This window comes from Muscardinus avellanarius (assembly GCF_963383645.1).
Source record: "Muscardinus avellanarius genome assembly, chromosome: 1".
Classification (NCBI taxonomy): Eukaryota; Metazoa; Chordata; class Mammalia; order Rodentia; family Gliridae; genus Muscardinus; species Muscardinus avellanarius.
This window is the reverse complement of record NC_137786.1, coordinates 232,477,842-232,495,873: the sequence shown is the minus strand read 5'-3', so window position 1 is coordinate 232,495,873 and position 18,032 is coordinate 232,477,842. Positions and strand designations below refer to the sequence as shown.

General features: G+C 53.2%; 1 protein-coding gene across 7 annotated transcripts; it reads left to right on the top strand.

Moving 5' to 3' along the window:
• Positions 1 to 7,477: 7,477 nt before the first annotated feature.
• Positions 7,478 to 16,747, top strand: RELA (RELA proto-oncogene, NF-kB subunit; the record flags this gene model as incomplete). Of its 7 annotated transcripts, XM_080714084.1 has the most annotated exons (10): positions 7,637 to 7,744; positions 7,899 to 8,047; positions 9,734 to 9,825; positions 10,131 to 10,262; positions 11,245 to 11,349; positions 11,551 to 11,763; positions 14,359 to 14,439; positions 14,544 to 14,618; positions 16,128 to 16,306; positions 16,619 to 16,747. In XM_080714084.1, 10 exons carry the CDS (start codon positions 7,652 to 7,654, stop codon positions 16,745 to 16,747), a joined length of 1,248 nt encoding a protein of 415 aa, XP_080570210.1. The 7 variants fall into 7 exon arrangements, with proteins under 7 accessions (XP_080570208.1, XP_080570209.1, XP_080570204.1 ...); XM_080714082.1 differs by lacking the exon at positions 11,551 to 11,763 and adding an exon at positions 7,478 to 7,496 and having other exon boundaries at positions 7,593 to 7,744; positions 16,128 to 16,747; XM_080714080.1 differs by having other exon boundaries at positions 10,140 to 10,262; positions 16,128 to 16,747.
• Positions 16,748 to 18,032: the final 1,285 nt, after the last annotated feature.

Below are 18,032 nucleotides of genomic sequence, written 5' to 3'. Positions count from 1 at the left end.
TGATCATCTTCTAGGAGCGAGATTCTATTCTCCATGTGGTCTAATAGATTGTTTATACTTTGAATTGAGGCCTTTACCTCAATGATTGCATCCTTTATTTCTTTTAGGCTCTCTCTAAATTCTTTTCAAAGGTCCTGTATTATTTCTACAGTTATATTCCTGATTTGATCTTCTGGAGATCTCTGAATTTCGGAGTTATCAGGTTCTGATAATATGGGGTTGTGGGCATTCATTGCTCTTCATTGTTGTTCCTCTTTCTCATGACTTCAGAAGTTTGTGCCTTCTTTGGGTTCTTCCCCAGGTCACTACAACTTGACTTAGGGCTCTCTGGATCTCGAGTCTGTGGTAATCTCAGCCGCCACTACTCCTTTACTGGGTTGTATCGCAAAGTCTCAGACCCAGGAAGTTAATCGAGGCTGCGCAAGACCGTGGGGGGTGGTGCCGGGCTGGGCATTTTCCCATGGGGAGCTGCGACTAGGGTGTGGTATCTCTGCCACTGCTACTCCTTCACTGGGTTGGACAACAAAATCTCAGACCCAGGGAGATTATCAAAGCTGTGCAAGTTCCTGGGAGTGCAGTACAGAGATTTCTCCTTTGGGGCCACAGTTTCATTCATGGTTATTATGTGCACTGATCAGGAGCTGTTGCGGGTTGCGGTGAACTCGCTGTCGCTGCTGTTAATATGGCACCACTGCCACACGCCATGAGGCTGGCGTATTTTTTTTTTTTTTTTTTGGTTTTGAGCTCCATTCTAAGTCCCTGGAAGGTGTGATAAGCTTGGCCACTGGGAGTTTTAGACATTCTTTGCGTTCTTTGCACTGAAAGAACTGCTGAATTACACCCAAATGATCCGCAGCTGCTCACTTCAGCTCCTTGTTTACCTTTCTTCTCTGGATCCTGGTGCTGTGAGGGAAGATGGTGCCGGCATGCTCCACCACCGCATTGCGGGCTTGATTTCTTTTCTGATCTCTGGTTGTTCTTCTAGTCTTTTTTTTTTTCCTCTGTCCCTTGTGTTTACATTTTTTTTATTTCTCTGCTAATAGTGTTTTCTGGCTATGAAAAGCACTGATTTTGTGGCAATAGAGATTGAGTTTATCAAGACTCGTAAATGCTGCTTTTCTCGGTTGCCATCTTCCCGGAAGTCCTCTATTTTTTCTTCTTTATTTTTTTATTATTTTTTTGTGGTACTGGGGGTGGAACCCAGAGGCTTTCTACCTCCAGGCTATACTCCCAGACCTTTTTTATATTTTATTTGGAAACAGGGTCTCACTAAGTTGCTGAGAGCCTCACTAAGTAGCTGAGGCTAGCTTCGAACCCGTGTGATTCTCCTGTCTCAGCCTCCCAAGTGCAGGGATTACAAGTGTGCGCCACCACGCTCGGCTATTCTTTATTTTGAAACAGGGTCTCATCAAGTTGCAGAGAGCCTTACTAAGTACCTGAGGCTGCCCATGAACTGTGATCCTCCAGTCTCAGCCTCCTGAATGCTGGGATTACAAGCATGCGCCAACACGCCCAGTTTATTCTGTGTGTGTGTGTGTGTGTGTGTGTTTCTGGGGATGGAACCCAGGGGTATTCAACCTCCAAGCTACACCCCAGCCCTATTTTTTATTCTTTACTTTGAAACAGGGTCTCACCAAGTTGCAGAGGGTCTCACTAAGTAGCTGAGGCTGTCTGTGAATTGCGATCCTCCAGTGTCAGCTTCCCAAATGCTGGGATTACGAGCATGCGCCACCACATTGGGCTCTATTTTATTTATTTATTTATTTATTTATTTATTTATTTATTTATTTATTTATTGTGGTACTGGGAATGGAACCCAGGGGCATTCTACCTCTAAGCTACACTTCTAGCCCTATTTTTTATTCTTTATTTTGATGCAGGGTCTCACTGAGTTGCAAAGGGCCTCACTAAGAAGCTGAGGCTGTCCATGAACCATGATCCTCCTGCCTCAGCCTCCTGAATGCTGGTGTTACAAGCATGTGCCACCATGCCCAGCTGGTTAATGGTTTTTCTGATCTTGGTTAGAGAGGATTCCTTTAGAAAACACAAAATTTCATTTCAAAATTTATACATATTTTTTGTGGGGGTCTGGGAATAGAACCCAGATGCATTTGACCTCTGAACTACACCCTTGCCCAATTTTTTATTCTTTATTTTGAAACAGGGTCTCACTGAGTTGCGAAGGGCCTCGCTAAGTAGCTGAGGCTGTCCGCGAACCACAATCCTGTCTCAGCCTCCCAAATGCTGGGATTACAAGCGTGTGCCACCATGCCCGGCCAAAATTTATCAATTTTACTACAGTAAAATTCAAAATTTCTGTTCATCCAAAGGTTCCCATAAGCCAGGCGTGGTGGCACACGCTTGTACTCTCCGTGCTTGGGAGGCGGAGACAGGAGGATCACGTAGGTTTGAAGCCAGCCTCACTGGCTTAAGAGACCCTGTTTCCAAATAAAAAAAATATAAAATAGGTCTGGAGCTGGGCGTGGTGGTGCACGCTTGTAATCCCCGCGTTTGGGAGGCAGAGACAGGAGGATTGCACAGGTTCAAGCCAGCCGCACTGGCTTAAGAAACCCTGTTTCCAAATAAAAACATAAAATAGGTCTGGGAGTGTAGCCTAGAGGTAGAAGGCCCCTGGGTTCCATCCCCAGTACAAATAAATAAATAAATAAATAAATAAATAAATAAATAAATAAAAATAAGACTGGAGATGTAGCTCAGAGATAGAATTCTCTTGGGTTCAATCCCAGTATCACACACACACAAAAAAAGTTAGGAAGAGAGATAGAGGTGTAGCTCAGTGATAGACCGTGTGCCTAGCATGTGACGGGCTCTGGCTCAATCCCCAGTTCTGAAAAAAAAAAAAAAAGGGAAGAAAAGAAGGAAACAAAACAACAAAATAACTCCACCCTCCCTAGCCCTGCATGTGGGGAGAAGTCCCGTATTATGTGACGTGCCGCACCTGACACTTCGCCTACTTCTGCCTGGGCCAAGTGGACATTCTTCTGCTCAAGTGGGTTCAGAGTCAAGTTCTGTACCGCACACCCACAGATCCACCGAAGACTGAGGCCTAAGGCAAGGTCCCAGGAAAGGGCGCCTTCGGCCTTGCTAAGGGAACACTTCCTTATTTATTTGTTTATGCTTATTTTTATTTTTTTGGTACTGGGGATAGAACCCAGGGGCATTCTACCTCCCAGCTAAGCCCCAGCCCTATTTTTTTTAATTTATTTTTTATTTAGAAGCAGGGTCTCACTGAGTTTCAAAGGGCCTTAGTATCTGAGGCTGTATAAAACTGAGGTCCTCCTGTCTAGGTCTCCCAGATGTTGGAATCACAAGAGTGCACCACCTACACCCAGCTTTATTTTTATTTTTGAAACAGAGTATCACTCGTTTGATGAGAGTCTCACTACTTGCTGAGGCTGCTCTCCAACCCATATTAGCCTCCCAAGTACTGAGATTATGGCTTGGCATATTCTTCTAATCCCATTACTTGGGAAACTGAGACAGGAAAATCACACACTTGAGGACCACCTCAGGGTCTCACTGATTTGCAAAGGGCCTCACTAAATAGCTGAGGGTGTCTGAGGACTGCGATACTCCTGTCTTGGCCTTCCGAATGCTGGGATTACCGGCATGCGCCACCATGCCTGGCCTTATTTATTTACTTACTTGCTTATTTACTTACTTATTATTTTTGTAGTACTAGGGATGGGACCCAGAGGCATTCTACCTCCAAGCTACACCCCCAGTCCTTTTTTTTTATTCTTTATTTTCAAACAGGGTCTCACTGAGTTGCAAAGGACCTCACTAAGTGGCTGAAGCTGCCTGTAAACCATGATCCTCCTGTCTCAACCTCCCAAATGCTGGGATTACAAGTGTGAGCCACCGTGCCTGGCTTTATTTTTCTTTTTGAAACAGAGTATCATCAAAGTAGTGAGAGTCTCATCAAACATTTGATGAGACCCTCACTACTTGCTGAGGCTGCTCTGGAACTCATATTAGCCTCCTGAGTGCTGGGATTATGGTTTGGCATACACTTTCTCTCTCTCTCTCTCTTTTTTTTTTTTTTTTTTTTTTTGCAGGTCTGGGGATGGAACCCAGGGACATTCTACCTCTGAGCTACACCCCTTGCCTTATTTTTTATTCTTTTTTTTTTTTTTTTTTTTTTTGGTGGTACTGGGGTTCCTGGAAGCCCTTCTACCTCCGGGCTACACTCCCAGACCTATTTTTTTATACTTTTTTATTTGGAAACAGGGTCTCCTAAGCCAGCGCGCGCGGCTGGCTTCGAACCTGCGCGATCCTCCTGTCTCTGCCTCCCAAGCGCGGGGATTACAAGCGTGCGCCATCACGCCCGGCCTTTTATTCTTTATTTTGAAACAGGGTCTCACTAAATTGATGAGGGCCTCACTAAGTAGCTGAGGCTGTCCGCGAACCACGATCCTCCAATCTCAGCCCTCTAAATGCTGGGATTACAAGCGTGCACCACCACGCCCGGCTTGTCATACTCCTCTAATCCCACTATTTTGGAAACTGAGACAGGAAAATCACACACTTGAGGATCACCTCTGCAAGTAGCAAGACTCTAAGTAACCTAGTGAGACCTTTTCAAAAATAAAAATAAAAGTGAGCTGGGGGTGTAGTTTGAAGGTAGAAAGTCCCTGGGTTTAATCCGCAGTACCACAAATATAAAAATTAAAAAAAAAAAAGCCAGGCGTGGTGGTGTACACCTAGAATTCCAGTACTTGAGAGGCTGGGACAGAAGGATTATAGTTTTAAGGATAGCTTCAGCAAATAGTGACGCGCTCATCAACCTAGGGAAACCCTGATTCAAAGTAAAATAAGCTAGGTGTAGTGGTGCATGCTTGTAATCCCAAATCCCAGCATTTGGGAGGCTGATACAGGAGGATCATGGTTTGCGGACAGCCTCAGCTACTTAGTGAGACCATCTGCAACTCAGTGAAACCCTGTTTCAAAATAAAGAATAACAAATAGGGCTGGGGGTGTAATTCGGAGGTAGAATGCCCCTGGGTTCCATCCCCAGTACCCCAGTACTGCAAAAATAAGACTGGAAGTATAGCTCAGAGGTAGTACGCCCTTGGTTCAATTTACAAACACACACACACACACACACACACACACACACACACACACACACACACCAGGGCTGGGGGTGTAGCTCACAGGTAAAATGCCCCTGGGTTCCATTCCCAGTATCAAAATAAACAACCACTAAACTATTTTACTGGTGTTAGGGATAGAATCTAAGAGTCTTCTACCTCTGGGCTACACCCCCAGCCCTATTTTACATTTTATTTGGAAACAAGTTTATTTTACTTGGAAACAGTGTCTCACTAAATTGCTGAGGCTGGTTTTGTGCCTGCAATCCTCCTTTCTCAGCCTCCAAACTACCTGATGCCAGGCATTTGCCTCCATATCCAGCTACAGTGACTGAACTGGCTTTTTTTTTTTTTTTTCTTTCAGTACTAGGGATGGAACCCAATGGCATTCTATCTCCAAGGTACACCCTCAGCCCTATTTTTTATTCTTTATTCTGAAACGGTCTCAGAGTTGCAAAGGGCCTCACTAAATAGTAGCTGAGTATGGGGAGCCATTAAGGTTTTCCCCTAAAAGAATACTTCTGTCTTTTGCCCAGAGCCAATAAGGTTTGGGGTCATGGAAAGTTCAACGTCTGAGAGAAGCTCAGGTGGAATTGACTTGACCTTTGCACACACAGGTTGTGACGGCAGGAGGGTTGATTGATTTGATGTGGTGACAGCACGAGGGTTGATTGACCTGGAGCTGTATAAATAGGACAAGAGTAATAAACCCAGGTCAGTCAGTAGAGATATTGACCCGGGAGTGGACTGGCGATCCTTCCATGATAGAATTAAATATTCTTTGAACCAAATTCTTAAAATTGAGTTCTTTTCATCCTCACTCCTCTCTCAGGAACCTGTACTTTTGCCAGCTGGCTCCAGCAGTTGAGGCTGTCCGCAAACCGCGATCCTCCCGAATGCGGGGATTACAAGCTTGGCCCACGCCGCCGGCTTGAGCTGACTTTTCTAGTCATGGCCAGCCAAGTGGGAAACGAGATGAGTGGGAGGATGGTAACTTTATTTTCACTTTCCTCTTCCTGTTTTTTCAGAGCCTGGGAAAGCAAGTCAGAATTTCCAATCTTTTTCAATTCCCACATGGTTTCCAAAGTTAGATCGAATTCCAAGAAAACAAGTCTTTCTCCATCTGGATAAGGCCTTGCGGCCTGGCGGAGCACCTGGAGCGGGGAGGAGGAGGCCGCGCCCACGCTGGGCCGCAGGGCGCGGTGAAGAGGTTACCACTAGCAGGCAGCCTGCAGGGCCGCCTGACAGGCGGGCGCCGCCGGGTGGGCTCGCCCGCGGCCCAGGTGCACGTGCCCGGAGCCGCCGGGACAGCAGCTGCTCCGCGGCGCCCGGCCGGGCCTTTCCCGCGCAGGGCCGCTCGGCGGGCGCGGCCGGGAGTGACGTCACCGGCCGACGGGGGCGGGGGGCCCGAAATCCCCTAAAAACAGCGTGAGTAATCGCCGGCCCGCCCTCCAGGCGAGGCGGGACCAGGGGCGCGCCGCCGGCCCCAGCTCCGAGCAGCCTCCGGACGGGCGGCACCTTGCTCCCGCCCGCGCCCCCGCGGCGCGCCCCCGCGCCTCCTGCAGCCGCGGCCCCGCGCGGCCCCGCGGCGCGCCCCCGCGCCTCCTGCAGCCGCGGCCCCGCGCGCCCCCGCCCCTCGGCCCCCGCGGCTGGCGCGGCGCAGTGCGCAGGCGCGGCCGGATTCCGGGCAGTGACGCGGCTGCGGGCGCGCGCGGCGCATTTCCGCCTCTGGCGAATGGCTCCGCTGTAGCGCGCCGCGGGCTCAGCTGCGACCCCGGCCCCGCCCCCGGGACCCCGGCCATGGACGGTGAGGCCGCGCTCTGAGTCCCCGGGTGGCCGCGCCCGGGGCCCCGGGCCGAGGCTGGAGCCCTTTGGCCGACTTCTTCCCTTCCTGCGCCACTGGGCGCTGCGCAGGGAGCTGTCGGCCGGATGGTGGCGCGGGGCGGGGCGGGCCGGCGAGGGGGCCTGACTCAGTTTCCCCTCTGGGTGGGTGGGGGCCTTGACTCAGTACCCCCCCTTGGTGGGGGTGCGGGTTAGCCGTTCTCAGTTTCTTAGGGTCGCTGGGGACAGCTCAGACTTGTTTCCTTGTTAGGGGAGAAGGTGTCTGACTCTGTTTACCTCTGGGAGGGAGGAGGTCGGGAGTACCCTCCCTCGGTGTCCCTTATGAAAGTAGAACAGGCCTGGCTCAGTTTCCCTTGGCAGAGGCAGGATACTTTTTTCGTGTAGGAAACAGGTGCCACTAGCTCCTTAACCCCTTCCTTAGTTACACCGCAGGCTGTAGGGAAGCAAGCCCTGACTCAGTTTCCCTGAAGACAGGTGGGGGATTTTGCTGACCCTTGTCTCTTCCTCTTTCAGACCTGTTTCCCCTCATCTTCCCTTCAGGTAAGTGGGCTGTCCTTTCCCAGTGGTTGGGGAGGGACCGCCCAAGGTTAGGGGCCATGCCAGCAGCCCCTGACAGGCCAGCTGTGTCTCCTGCAGAGCCAGCCCAGGCTTCTGGCCCCTATGTGGAGATCATCGAGCAGCCCAAGCAGCGGGGCATGCGCTTCCGCTATAAGTGCGAGGGGCGCTCAGCAGGCAGTATCCCAGGCGAGAGGAGCACGGATACCACTAAGACCCACCCCACCATCAAGGTCAGCGCCAGACCCCAGGGGTAGGTGGGGGTACAGGTGTGGCAGAAGGGACCCGGAGCCCGGCAGACCTGCCTCCAGGCCACCGTGCTTTCTTGATCTGGGAGCCAGGTTTGGGATTGCTGGGCCTCTAGAGTACTCTCTGTACTTTGCACAGATCAATGGCTACACAGGACCAGGGACAGTTCGCATCTCGCTGGTCACCAAGGAGCCCCCTCATCGGCCTCACCCCCATGAGCTCGTGGGGAAGGACTGCCGGGATGGTTTCTATGAGGCTGATCTCTGCCCGGACCGCTGCATCCACAGGTGAGCGCTCAGGCCAGGGTAGTGGGAGAGGTCGGGGACAGGTGTCAGTGTTACTCCTTTCTGGACACAGGGCAGAGCTCCTCACTTTTTGCTCTGTTCCCAGCTCTGCCAGCTGACTTTCTTTGTTTTAAAATTATCTGCTGATGTGTCCACTCTCCCCAACAGAGGGGAGCACCATGGACAGGGATGAGTCCTGAATCACCTGGGAGCCTTGGTCCCTGTGGCTAGAAGGGCAAGTCCCTCAGATTCACTTTCTTTTGTATTAGAGAGAAAACCACTGAACTAACAAACTTCCCTGGAGCTTACATACCAGTTGATAGAGATTGGCCATTAAATAATTGTACAAATAAGTAAACAAGATACTGTTAGAGCTGGGCATGGTGGCACACACTTGTAATCCCAACATTTGGGAGCTGAGACAGGAGGATCTGAGTTTGTGGACAGCCTCAGCTACTTAGTGAAGCCCTTTGCAACTCAGTGAGGCCCTGTTTCAAAATAAAGAATAAAAGCTGGGTGTGTGGTGCATGCTTGTAATCCTAGCATTTGGGAGGATGAGACGGGAGGGTTGCAGTTCGCAGACAGCCTCAGCTACTTAGTGAGACCTTTCGCAACTCAGTGAGACCCTGTTTCAAAAATAAAAAGAATAAGCCGGGCGTGGTGGCGTATGCTTGTAATCCCCACGCTTAGGAGGCTGAGATAGTAGGATTGCACAGTTCGAAGCCAGCTTCAGTTACTTAGTGAGGCTCTCAGCAACTTAGTGAGACCCTGTTTCCAAATAAAATGATAAATAGGTCTGGGAATACAGCCTGGAGGTAGAAAGCCCCTGTGTTCCACTCCCAGTACCACACACAACACACACACACACACACACACACACACACACACACACACACACACACACACAAAATAGGGCAGGGTTGTAGCTCGGAGGTTGAATGCCCCTGCCCCTGGGTTCCATCCCCAGACCCACAAAAAAATTAAACTTTATAAGAAGAAGCCGGGCGTGGTGGCGCACGCTTGTAATCCCCGCGCTTGGGAGGCAGAGACAGGAGGATCACGCAGGTTTGAAGCCAGCCGCGCGCGCTGGCTTAAGAGACCCTGTTTCTAAGTAAAAATATAAAATAGGTCTGGGAGTGTAGCCCAGAGGTAGAAGGGCTTCCAGGAACCCCAGTACCACCAAAAAAACAAAAAATAAAAAGAATAAAAAGTAGGGCTGGGGGTGTAGCTCGGAGGTACAATGTCTTTGGGTTCCATCCTCAGTACTGAAAAAATAAAAATAAAAAAGCAATTCCAGTCATGAAAACAAACAGGCTAATAGATTGGGATGGTGACCCGGCTGGCGGGAGCCAGGCTCATCGCTTTGGATGAAGAGGTCAGCGAAGCTTCTCTCTGGTAAGACTTGAACGCTAGGAAGCAGAGGAGCCTGAAAAAGCATCCCAAGGAGAGCAAGCAAGTGCAGTGGCCGTGAAGTGGGAGAACGGAAAAGAGGCGCGTGTGCCCGTGGGTAGCTCGCAAGGCTCAGGCCCCGCAGGGACGTGTCAGCTAAGGTGAAGAGTGGGTTTTCTTTCCGTCAGAAGCCATTGCAGGGGTGAAGCACAGAGTGGGTGTTGGGGGCTGGGGAGGAAGGGTGGACCTGCGGGTCCAGGCTTTGCTGGAGACACGGAACTGATGACTGGGGCGGCTTAGCTTCCAGAACCTGGGGATCCAGTGCGTGAAGAAGCGCGACCTGGAGCAGGCCATCAGCCAGCGCATTCAGACCAACAACAACCCCTTTCAAGGTGAGAGGCGCGAGGGCCGAGGCCTGAGCCTGCGGTGGCGCCACAGCCTCTGCCGCCCTCCCCTGGCCACGCGCCCTGCATCTCCCTCATTGGCCAAGACTCAGAAGGAATCTTGCTGCTCGTTCAGTACACATGCCCATTTATCTTTGGGGTGCCCATTTATGTCCGTGGAGTCGGGTGGGTCTAGAGCCATTGCCATCTTCCTCCCCTGGGACTTCTGTTTCTCACACCTTCAAACAGCCCTCCCCGCACAGAGCTGCCTGCCTTCCCTCCCCCACGTTCCCGACTGTCTGTCTGTCTGGCAGTTCCCATAGAAGAGCAGCGTGGGGACTACGACCTGAATGCTGTGCGACTCTGCTTCCAGGTGACAGTGCGGGACCCGTCGGGCAGGCCCCTCCACCTGCCACCTGTCCTCTCTCATCCCATCTTTGACAACCGTGAGTGGCCAGGGAGCCACCGAAAGGGGAGGGGGTGGGCCTGGGTAAGAGGAAGGGGGCTAAGCCAGGTGTGGTGGCGTACGTTTGTAATCCCAGCACTTGGGAGGCAGAGCCCGGAGGATTGCAGTTCAAGGACAGCCTTAGCTACTTAGCGAGGCTCTTCATGATTCAGTGAGACCCTGTTTCGAAAAGAAAAGACTAAAATATAGGGCCGGGGGTGTGGCTCGAAGATAGAATGCCCCTGAGTTCCCTCCCCAGTACTAAAAAGGGGGAGGGGGGCTGGGACAAGTGTGGCCTGCAAGCGGACTCTGGCTCAGTCAGCCAGCTAGCGCATCCGTCATCTCGACCGTGCCCATTGTACTGCCTGGGGCAGGGCTGCCCTCGAGGTGCCGCACACTCCCAGGCTGACGGGAGTCTGATGGGAAGTTGGCATTTTCCGTAGCACGTGCTGAGAGGGTAGTGTACCCGGAACTGTGCTGATGACTTTAGGAAGGGAACCCCCGGGGACCAGGGAATGCTGGACAGCGGTGCTCCAGTGATGGCACCTCACAAGAAGCTCTCAGGTGGATGGGGCCTGCGTTGGCCCGGTGCGGTGTTTAGCCAGCAGGCTGAATGAAGGGGGCAGGGATCCAGTATGAACTTGAGGCCAGGAGGGAATGGCTTGCTGCCAAGGCGTGTATGAACCAGGCCTTGAAGATGCACTTGGGTCAGATGGAGAGAGAGATGGAGCAAGTAGCGTGGTTCCCACTGGACTGAGCTCCGAGGCCGTGATGTGCAGGTTTTGTGGGCTGCTGTGGTCCCCTTACGAGAGCAGTGTCGGGCCCAGAGCAGGTGGGGCGCGGAGCGATGGGAATAGCTCCTGAGGTGTGGTTGGCTAACTCAGCCCTGGTGCAGACAGGCCTGGGCAGAGAGGCAGCATCTGCTCGGGCCGCCCTGGGGAGTGCTGGTGGTTCAGGGCTTCCTTCCCTGTCGTCACTGCCAGGTGCCCCCAACACTGCTGAGCTCAAGATCTGCCGAGTGAACCGAAACTCCGGGAGCTGCCTCGGTGGGGATGAGATCTTCCTGCTGTGTGACAAGGTGCAGAAAGGTACGCACTGGGGGGCAGGGCTGGGCCCGGGGAGAGGGGAGGAGATGGCGGCTCAGGGGTGGCGAGTGCAGGTGCCTGGCTTTCAGCACCCCCTCCGTGCCTCAGGTGGGCAGCAGGGATGTCTCTGGAAGCAGGCATCAGAGGTGAGAGGCAGCAGGTGTGGGGACTGGCTGCGCTGACCCACACTGCTGCCATCTGCAGAGGACATCGAGGTGTATTTCACGGGCCCAGGCTGGGAGGCCCGCGGCTCCTTTTCTCAAGCTGACGTGCACCGGCAAGTGGCCATTGTGTTCCGGACCCCTCCCTACGCAGACCCCAGCCTGCAGGCTCCGGTGCGCGTCTCCATGCAGCTGCGGCGGCCTTCCGACCGGGAGCTCAGCGAGCCCATGGAGTTCCAGTACCTGCCAGACACGGGTACGCCCCTGGGGAGAGCAGCCGGGCGGGTGTCGGGCTGAGCGTGGACTTGTGCGGCGAGGACAGCCATGTGTGCAGTGGTGGTCCACGAGATGACGTTGCCGAGGGACGCTCATGTCGTAGATTGCGGAGTGTGCTCGGTGATGGCCGCACAGTGAGGAAACCACCTGAACGCATTTCTCAGAACTGTCCATTGTTAAGCGACACGAGACTGAATCTGTTTCTTCACTTAATGGTATGACAGCTGAGAGTTACTGAGTTCATACTATGTCTGCCCGTGTTCCAAGCATCTCAGTACTTACTTTTGGCGGGCAGAGGCCTGGCTGCTGGATGGAAGTCCCCATGACCAGGCCAGCTGGCTCCAGGGTGCTGTTGCCACCTGTATTTGTCACACCTATAGCGCGCGCGCGCGTGTGTGTGTGTGTGTGTTACTGAGAATTGAACCCAGAGCTGTACTCTCAGGTTGATTTTTTTTTTTTTTTCCTTTTTGGAAACAAGGTCTCACTAGGTTGCTGAGAGCCTCACTAAATTGCTGAGGCTTTCCTTGAACTTGTGATCCTCCTGTCTTAGCCTCTGAAGTACTGATTACAAGCATGCGCCACCATGCCCCGCTTAGCCCGAGTGCCTATTTGGTAGCAGGGCATGTGCCAGGTGTTGTGAATGCAAGTGACTGACACAGGGTCCCTGCCCTTCATAAGCTCAGTCATAGGAGAGAGACATGCCAAGCACGTCCTCGTGTCCAGCCATGTGCAGACTGGAGGTGTGTGCGTAGTGCTGGGGAGCGTGGTGGGGGGCTGGAGACAGGTGCGTGCAGGAGTGGCCACTTACCTTGAAGAAGGACCCAGAAGTACATCCTTCAGGTGTGTGGCCCGGCACGAAGGGCAGGGTGGGGGCGAGCTTGTGGCTTGCTCTTGGCGTCTCTGTGCGGCAGCTGACGTGGGGCAGTGAGCAGGCCAACAGAGGGCCCTCATCAGCTTCAGGCTGATCCGGGTTTCACCCCACAAGCAGTGGGGAGCCACCAGAGGTCTCTGAGCAGACATGGAAGCCCCCTGGGCTGCTGTGTGTGGAGGGTCTGAGAGGGAGGATTTGAGATGGAGAGGCTGTTTTGGAAGGTTTCCTTGGGGCCTGGCAGGTTTTATTATTATTATTACTGGACTTAGGATTGAACCCAGGGTGTTCTGTCTCTGAGCTACACTCAGTCCCCCCTCCCCTTTTGTGGTACTGGGGACTGAACCTAGGAGCATTCTACTTCTGAGCCACACCCCCAGCCCTATTTTATTTTATTTATTTATTTATTTTGGTACTGGGAATGAAACCCAAGGGCATTCTAACTCCGAGCTACACCCCCAGCCCTATTTTATTTATTTATTTATTTATTTATTTTTGTGGTACTGGGGTTCCTGGAAACCCTTCTACCTCTAGGTTACACTCCCAGACCTATTTTTCTATTTTATTTGGAAACAGAGTCTCTTAAGCCAGCGAGGCTGGCTTCGAACCTGCACGATCCTCCCGTCTCCACCTCCCAAGCACGGGGATTACAAGCGTGCACCACCACGCCCGGCCTTTATTTTTATATATATTTTTTGGTACTGGGAATGGAACCCAAGGCCATTCTACCTCCAAACTACACCCCCAGCCCTGTTTTTTATTTTTATTTTGAAACAGAGTCTCACTAAGTTGCAGAGGGCCTCACTAAGTAGCTGAGGCTGTCGGGGGAACTGCAATCCTCCAGTCTCAGCCTCCCAAATGCTGGGATTACAAGTGTGAGCCACCACGCCCAGCTGATCTTACTTATTTAAATAATTAAAATAAGATAGGGCTAGGGATGTAACTCAGAGGTAGACTGCTCCTGAGTTCGACCCTTGGTGCCACGTACGCACACATACAGAAACTTAAATGAGTTAAAATAAGTGTATATTGTCGTGTTCTTGTCCCTCTATCACTAAGAGGGCACCGTTTTGGGGAGCCCCTTGTGTGCTTACGGCCATATTTCCAGCAGCTGGTAGGGAAACTGGCACATAGTAGGTGCTTGGTAAATATGTGTTGAATTGGAGAATTGTGGGGACCAAGAGAGAGGCATTAAGGATAATTCCAAGATTTGTAGCTTTGGTGACAGGGCAGACAGATGGTCAGGGACACAGGAGGAGAAAGAACCAGGACTTCTGAGGAGCAAGCACAGAGGTCTTTGGACTGATGAATGGAGGCAGCGGATGGTCTGCAGCTCCAGGCTGACGCTAAGCCCCTGGGGAGCAGGGGTCCGTGCAGATCTTCAGCAGGCCCGCCGCCTCATGCAAGGTGCTTCTCGCCAGGCCGGTGGAGCCTGGAGTGAGCAGTGCAGGAGAGGCGAGCCGCAGGGGTGGGCCCCGTGAGCACTCCTCTGCCCCAGGGCAGGGTCCTTGGCTTGACCTCCATCACCCAGGGGGGGCCTTTGAGGGACAGACTCAGCTGGCAAAGCCTGTCTCTCATACCGCAGGCTGTGGTGTCACGAGGTCCTCCTTGTTGGCTGGGAGAACGGGCCTTCCTCCTGAGCGCCTTGGCTTCCTGGAGCGCTGAGGCCCAGGAGAACACGCCCCACCTTCCCTGTTACTTTCACAGATGATCGGCACCGGATTGAGGAGAAGCGCAAAAGAACCTACGAGACCTTCAAGAGCATCATGAAGAAGAGTCCTTTCAATGGTGAGATGGGGAGAGTCCGAGGGAGAGGCAGTGCGCAGGGAGGGAGACCCCGGGAAATGAGGGCCACCCAGAGGCTGAGAACTGACCCAGCCCCTGCCCTGCAGGTCCCACAGACCCCCGGCCTTCACCCCGGCGCATCGCTGTGCCTTCCCGCAGCTCTGCTCCCGTTCCTAAGCCAGGTAAGGATTTCCCATCGTCCTCCTGGAACAGTGGGCCAACTCCGTTCTGGCCACAGTTGGGGCAGTGCCTGGAACAGAGATAAGCAAAGGCATCAGCCTCGCTGGCAGGTGCCTAAACCCGCTCTCCATGAGGCCCTGCTTCGCAGTGAGGCTGAGTGTCCATGGTCATGGTTCTGGGGAGGAGTAGAGGTATGGATTCCTGGGCCCCATCACCAGCTGCTGGACTGGAGGCTTTTGGAAGTGGTGCGTTCCTGGGGATGGTATATATACCGAAGACTAAGGCCCACTGCGCCAGATAAACTGCTGGATACCTTGGGATGCTGACATTAAAAATGGGCAGTCTCAGCTGGGCATGGTGATAATCCTAGTACTTGGGGGCTGAGACAGAGGGTCACAGGTTCTTAGCCAGCCTCGGCTATGTAGTGAGGCTTCCCACAACTTAGTGAGACCTTGTTTCAAAATAAAAGAATAAAATAGGTCTGAGGGTATACTCAGAGTTAGAATGTTCCTGGGTTTAATCCCCAGTACCCTCCCTCCCACAAAAAGGACGATCTCTAGCCAGGTATGGTGGCGCATGCTTATAATCCCAGTACTTGGGAGACTGAAACACCTGTAATCCAAGTACTTGGGAGGCTGAGACAGAAGGATTACAGGTTCGAGACTAGCCTTAGCAACTTAGTGAGATCTTGATTAAAAATAAGCCGGGCGTGGTGGCACACGCTTGTAATCCCTGCGCTTGGGAGGCGGAGACAGGAGGATCGCGCAGGTTCGAACCCAGCCTCGTTGGTTTAAGAGACCCTGTTTCCAAATAAAAATATAAAATAGGTCTGGGAGTGTAGCCTGGAGGTAGAAGGGTTTCCAGGAACCCCAGTACCACCAAATAAATAAATAAATAAATAAATTAGAGCAGAGGTGTAGCTTAGATGTAGATACCCCTGATTTAAATCCCCACTACCACCAGTGGATAAGTAAATAAAAGACGATCTCTGTCCCTGACTCACAGTTGAATTAGGAAAGCAAACAGACCACCTCTAAAGCAGTGACATGTGCATGCTGGCGTGTACTTAAAAAGAGCGCAGGAGAGCCGGGCACGGTGGCGCACGCTTGTAATCCCAGTGCTCGGGAGTCTGAGGTAGGAGGGTCGCGGCTTCAAAGCCAGCCTTGGCAACTCAGCAGAGCTCTCAGTTACCAAGTGAGACCCTGTTTCCGAGTAAGAAATCAGGTTGCAGATGTCGCATGGAGGTAGAATGCCTCGGATTTAATCCCTAGGACCAAAAAAAAAAAAAAAAAAGTAGTGAGAGCTCTGTGGGCTCTAGAAGTCAGGGAGGACATGTGGCTAGGATTGGACCCTACAGGCCGGGTCAGATTGGGTAAGAGGACAGAGCAGGGTGTTAGCAGTGGCTCCACAGGGAGGGGTTGGTCCTAAGCACTATCAGGAGGGCTGGGGCACGGAGGATGGGTGGGTCTCTAGGCTTTCTCTGACCCCTGCCTCTCTTCTCTCTCCTCCAGCCCCCCAACCCTACACCTTTCCACCAGCCCTCAGCACCATCAACTTCGATGAGTTTTCCCCCATGGTGCTACCTTCTGGGCAGATCCCAGGCCAGGCCTCGGCCTTGGCATCAGCCCCTGCCCCAGTCCTGGGCCAGTCCATGGTCCCTGCCCCAACCATGCCGCCACCTCTGGCCCAGGCCCCAGCCCCTGGCCCGGTCCTGGCTCCAGGCCCTCCTCAGGCTGTGGCGCCACCTGCCCCAAAGACCGCCCAGGCGGGGGAGGGCGCACTGTCAGAGGCCCTGCTGCACCTGCAGTTTGACGCTGACGAAGACCTGGGCGCCTTGCTTGGCAACAGCACCGACCCAGCCGTGTTCACGGACCTGGCCTCTGTCGACAACTCAGAGTTTCAGCAGCTGCTGAACCAGGGCGTATCCATGCCCCACCCCGCTGCCGAGCCCATGCTGCTGGAGTACCCTGAGGCTATCACTCGCCTGGTGACAGGCTCCCAGAGGCCCCCTGACCCAGCCCCCAGCTCCCTGGGAGCCTCGGGGCTCTCCAATGGCCTCGCAGGGGATGAAGACTTCTCCTCCATTGTGGACATGGACTTCTCAGCCCTTCTGAGTCAGATCAGTTCCTAAAGGGGTGTTGGCAGCCCTGCCTGGAGTACCAAGCGCAGGGGACTGAAGCCCTCCCAGAGCACTTACGGATTCTGGAGGTGCGTTTCAGCTGCCCCCAGCATCTTGGAGAGGTGTCTCCTGGGAGCACATTTTATTCTTTTGTTGCAGTATCTATATTTCTCTCATTTTGGAGGTGCTTAAGCAGAAGCATTAACTTCTCTGGAAATGGGGGACCTGGGAAGATTTAAACTCCATCTTCCCCATCCTGACGGTCAGCTCCCTTCTCTGCAGTGAACTCCAGGGGGGGCTGCCCCCTCCTCCAGCGTCTAACACTCTCCTAGAGAGGGGAGGCTGGAGCTCTGGCCTCCGAGGCCACAAAGCCTTATCATCAAGTGTCTCCCTCACCTCAGATTCATTTACACGTCGATCCAGAAGAGTGCCTCCATTCCCAGCCCCTCTGGCACTGCCGGCCTGGCACCTGACGGGCTGGGCCCTGGTCGCGGAGGTCCCTGCCAGCCCCTTGCTTGCTCAGCGGCGGCTGAAGGGAAGGTAGCGCAGGCCTCTGCAGGGTCCTGAGGGAGTGTGGTCTGAGAGTTCCCTGCTCGCCTTTCTCAAGTGCCTTAATAGCAGGGCAGATTGTTTGGAGAGTGGGGAGGGAAGCTCTCCAGTTAAGAGGGGCAGTTTCTAGTGAATTAAAGCTGTTGGACTCTTGCTCTTTCTACTCTGAACTAATAAATGTGTTGCCAAGCTGGCCAGAGATTTGCTTTCTTCCTACAAACCGCACACTTTGCTGGTCGTGTCGGACGGGCCCTGGGTGTACAGCTTGAATGCATATATGCACTGTCGTTTGGGAGGGTGTGGCCTGAAGATGCCTCTGGAAACCTCTAGTTACCGTCCAGGGGATGTCCAGGAAGCAAAGGCAGGGTCCTAGTGCTGAGAGCTGGCAGGGTCCCTTGCTGTGGGGACGAAGGCGGTTCAGGAGGGCCTTCATGGAGGCGCCGTTCGCTCCAGGTCTGGGCTGCAGAAGGTGGCTCTCAGAAGGGTTAGCTGTATGGAGGCCCGTCAGGTGCGAGAAATTGGGCCCAGGCCGCGCTGTTCGCACTTCTCTTCAGTGACCACGGGAGAGCTTGCCTCTGCTGAGAGAAGGTTGATGACAGGTCTACGCCTGCCGCACTAATGCTTTGGGATCGTGTTCTGGGAAGTTTTAAAATCCCAACCTCAGCCTCTAGAAGCCTAGACAAAGGCCAGAGCACAGCCCACCGGCCGCAGCTGGATGTGCTTCCGGTTTGGTCTCGCGCACGCGCAG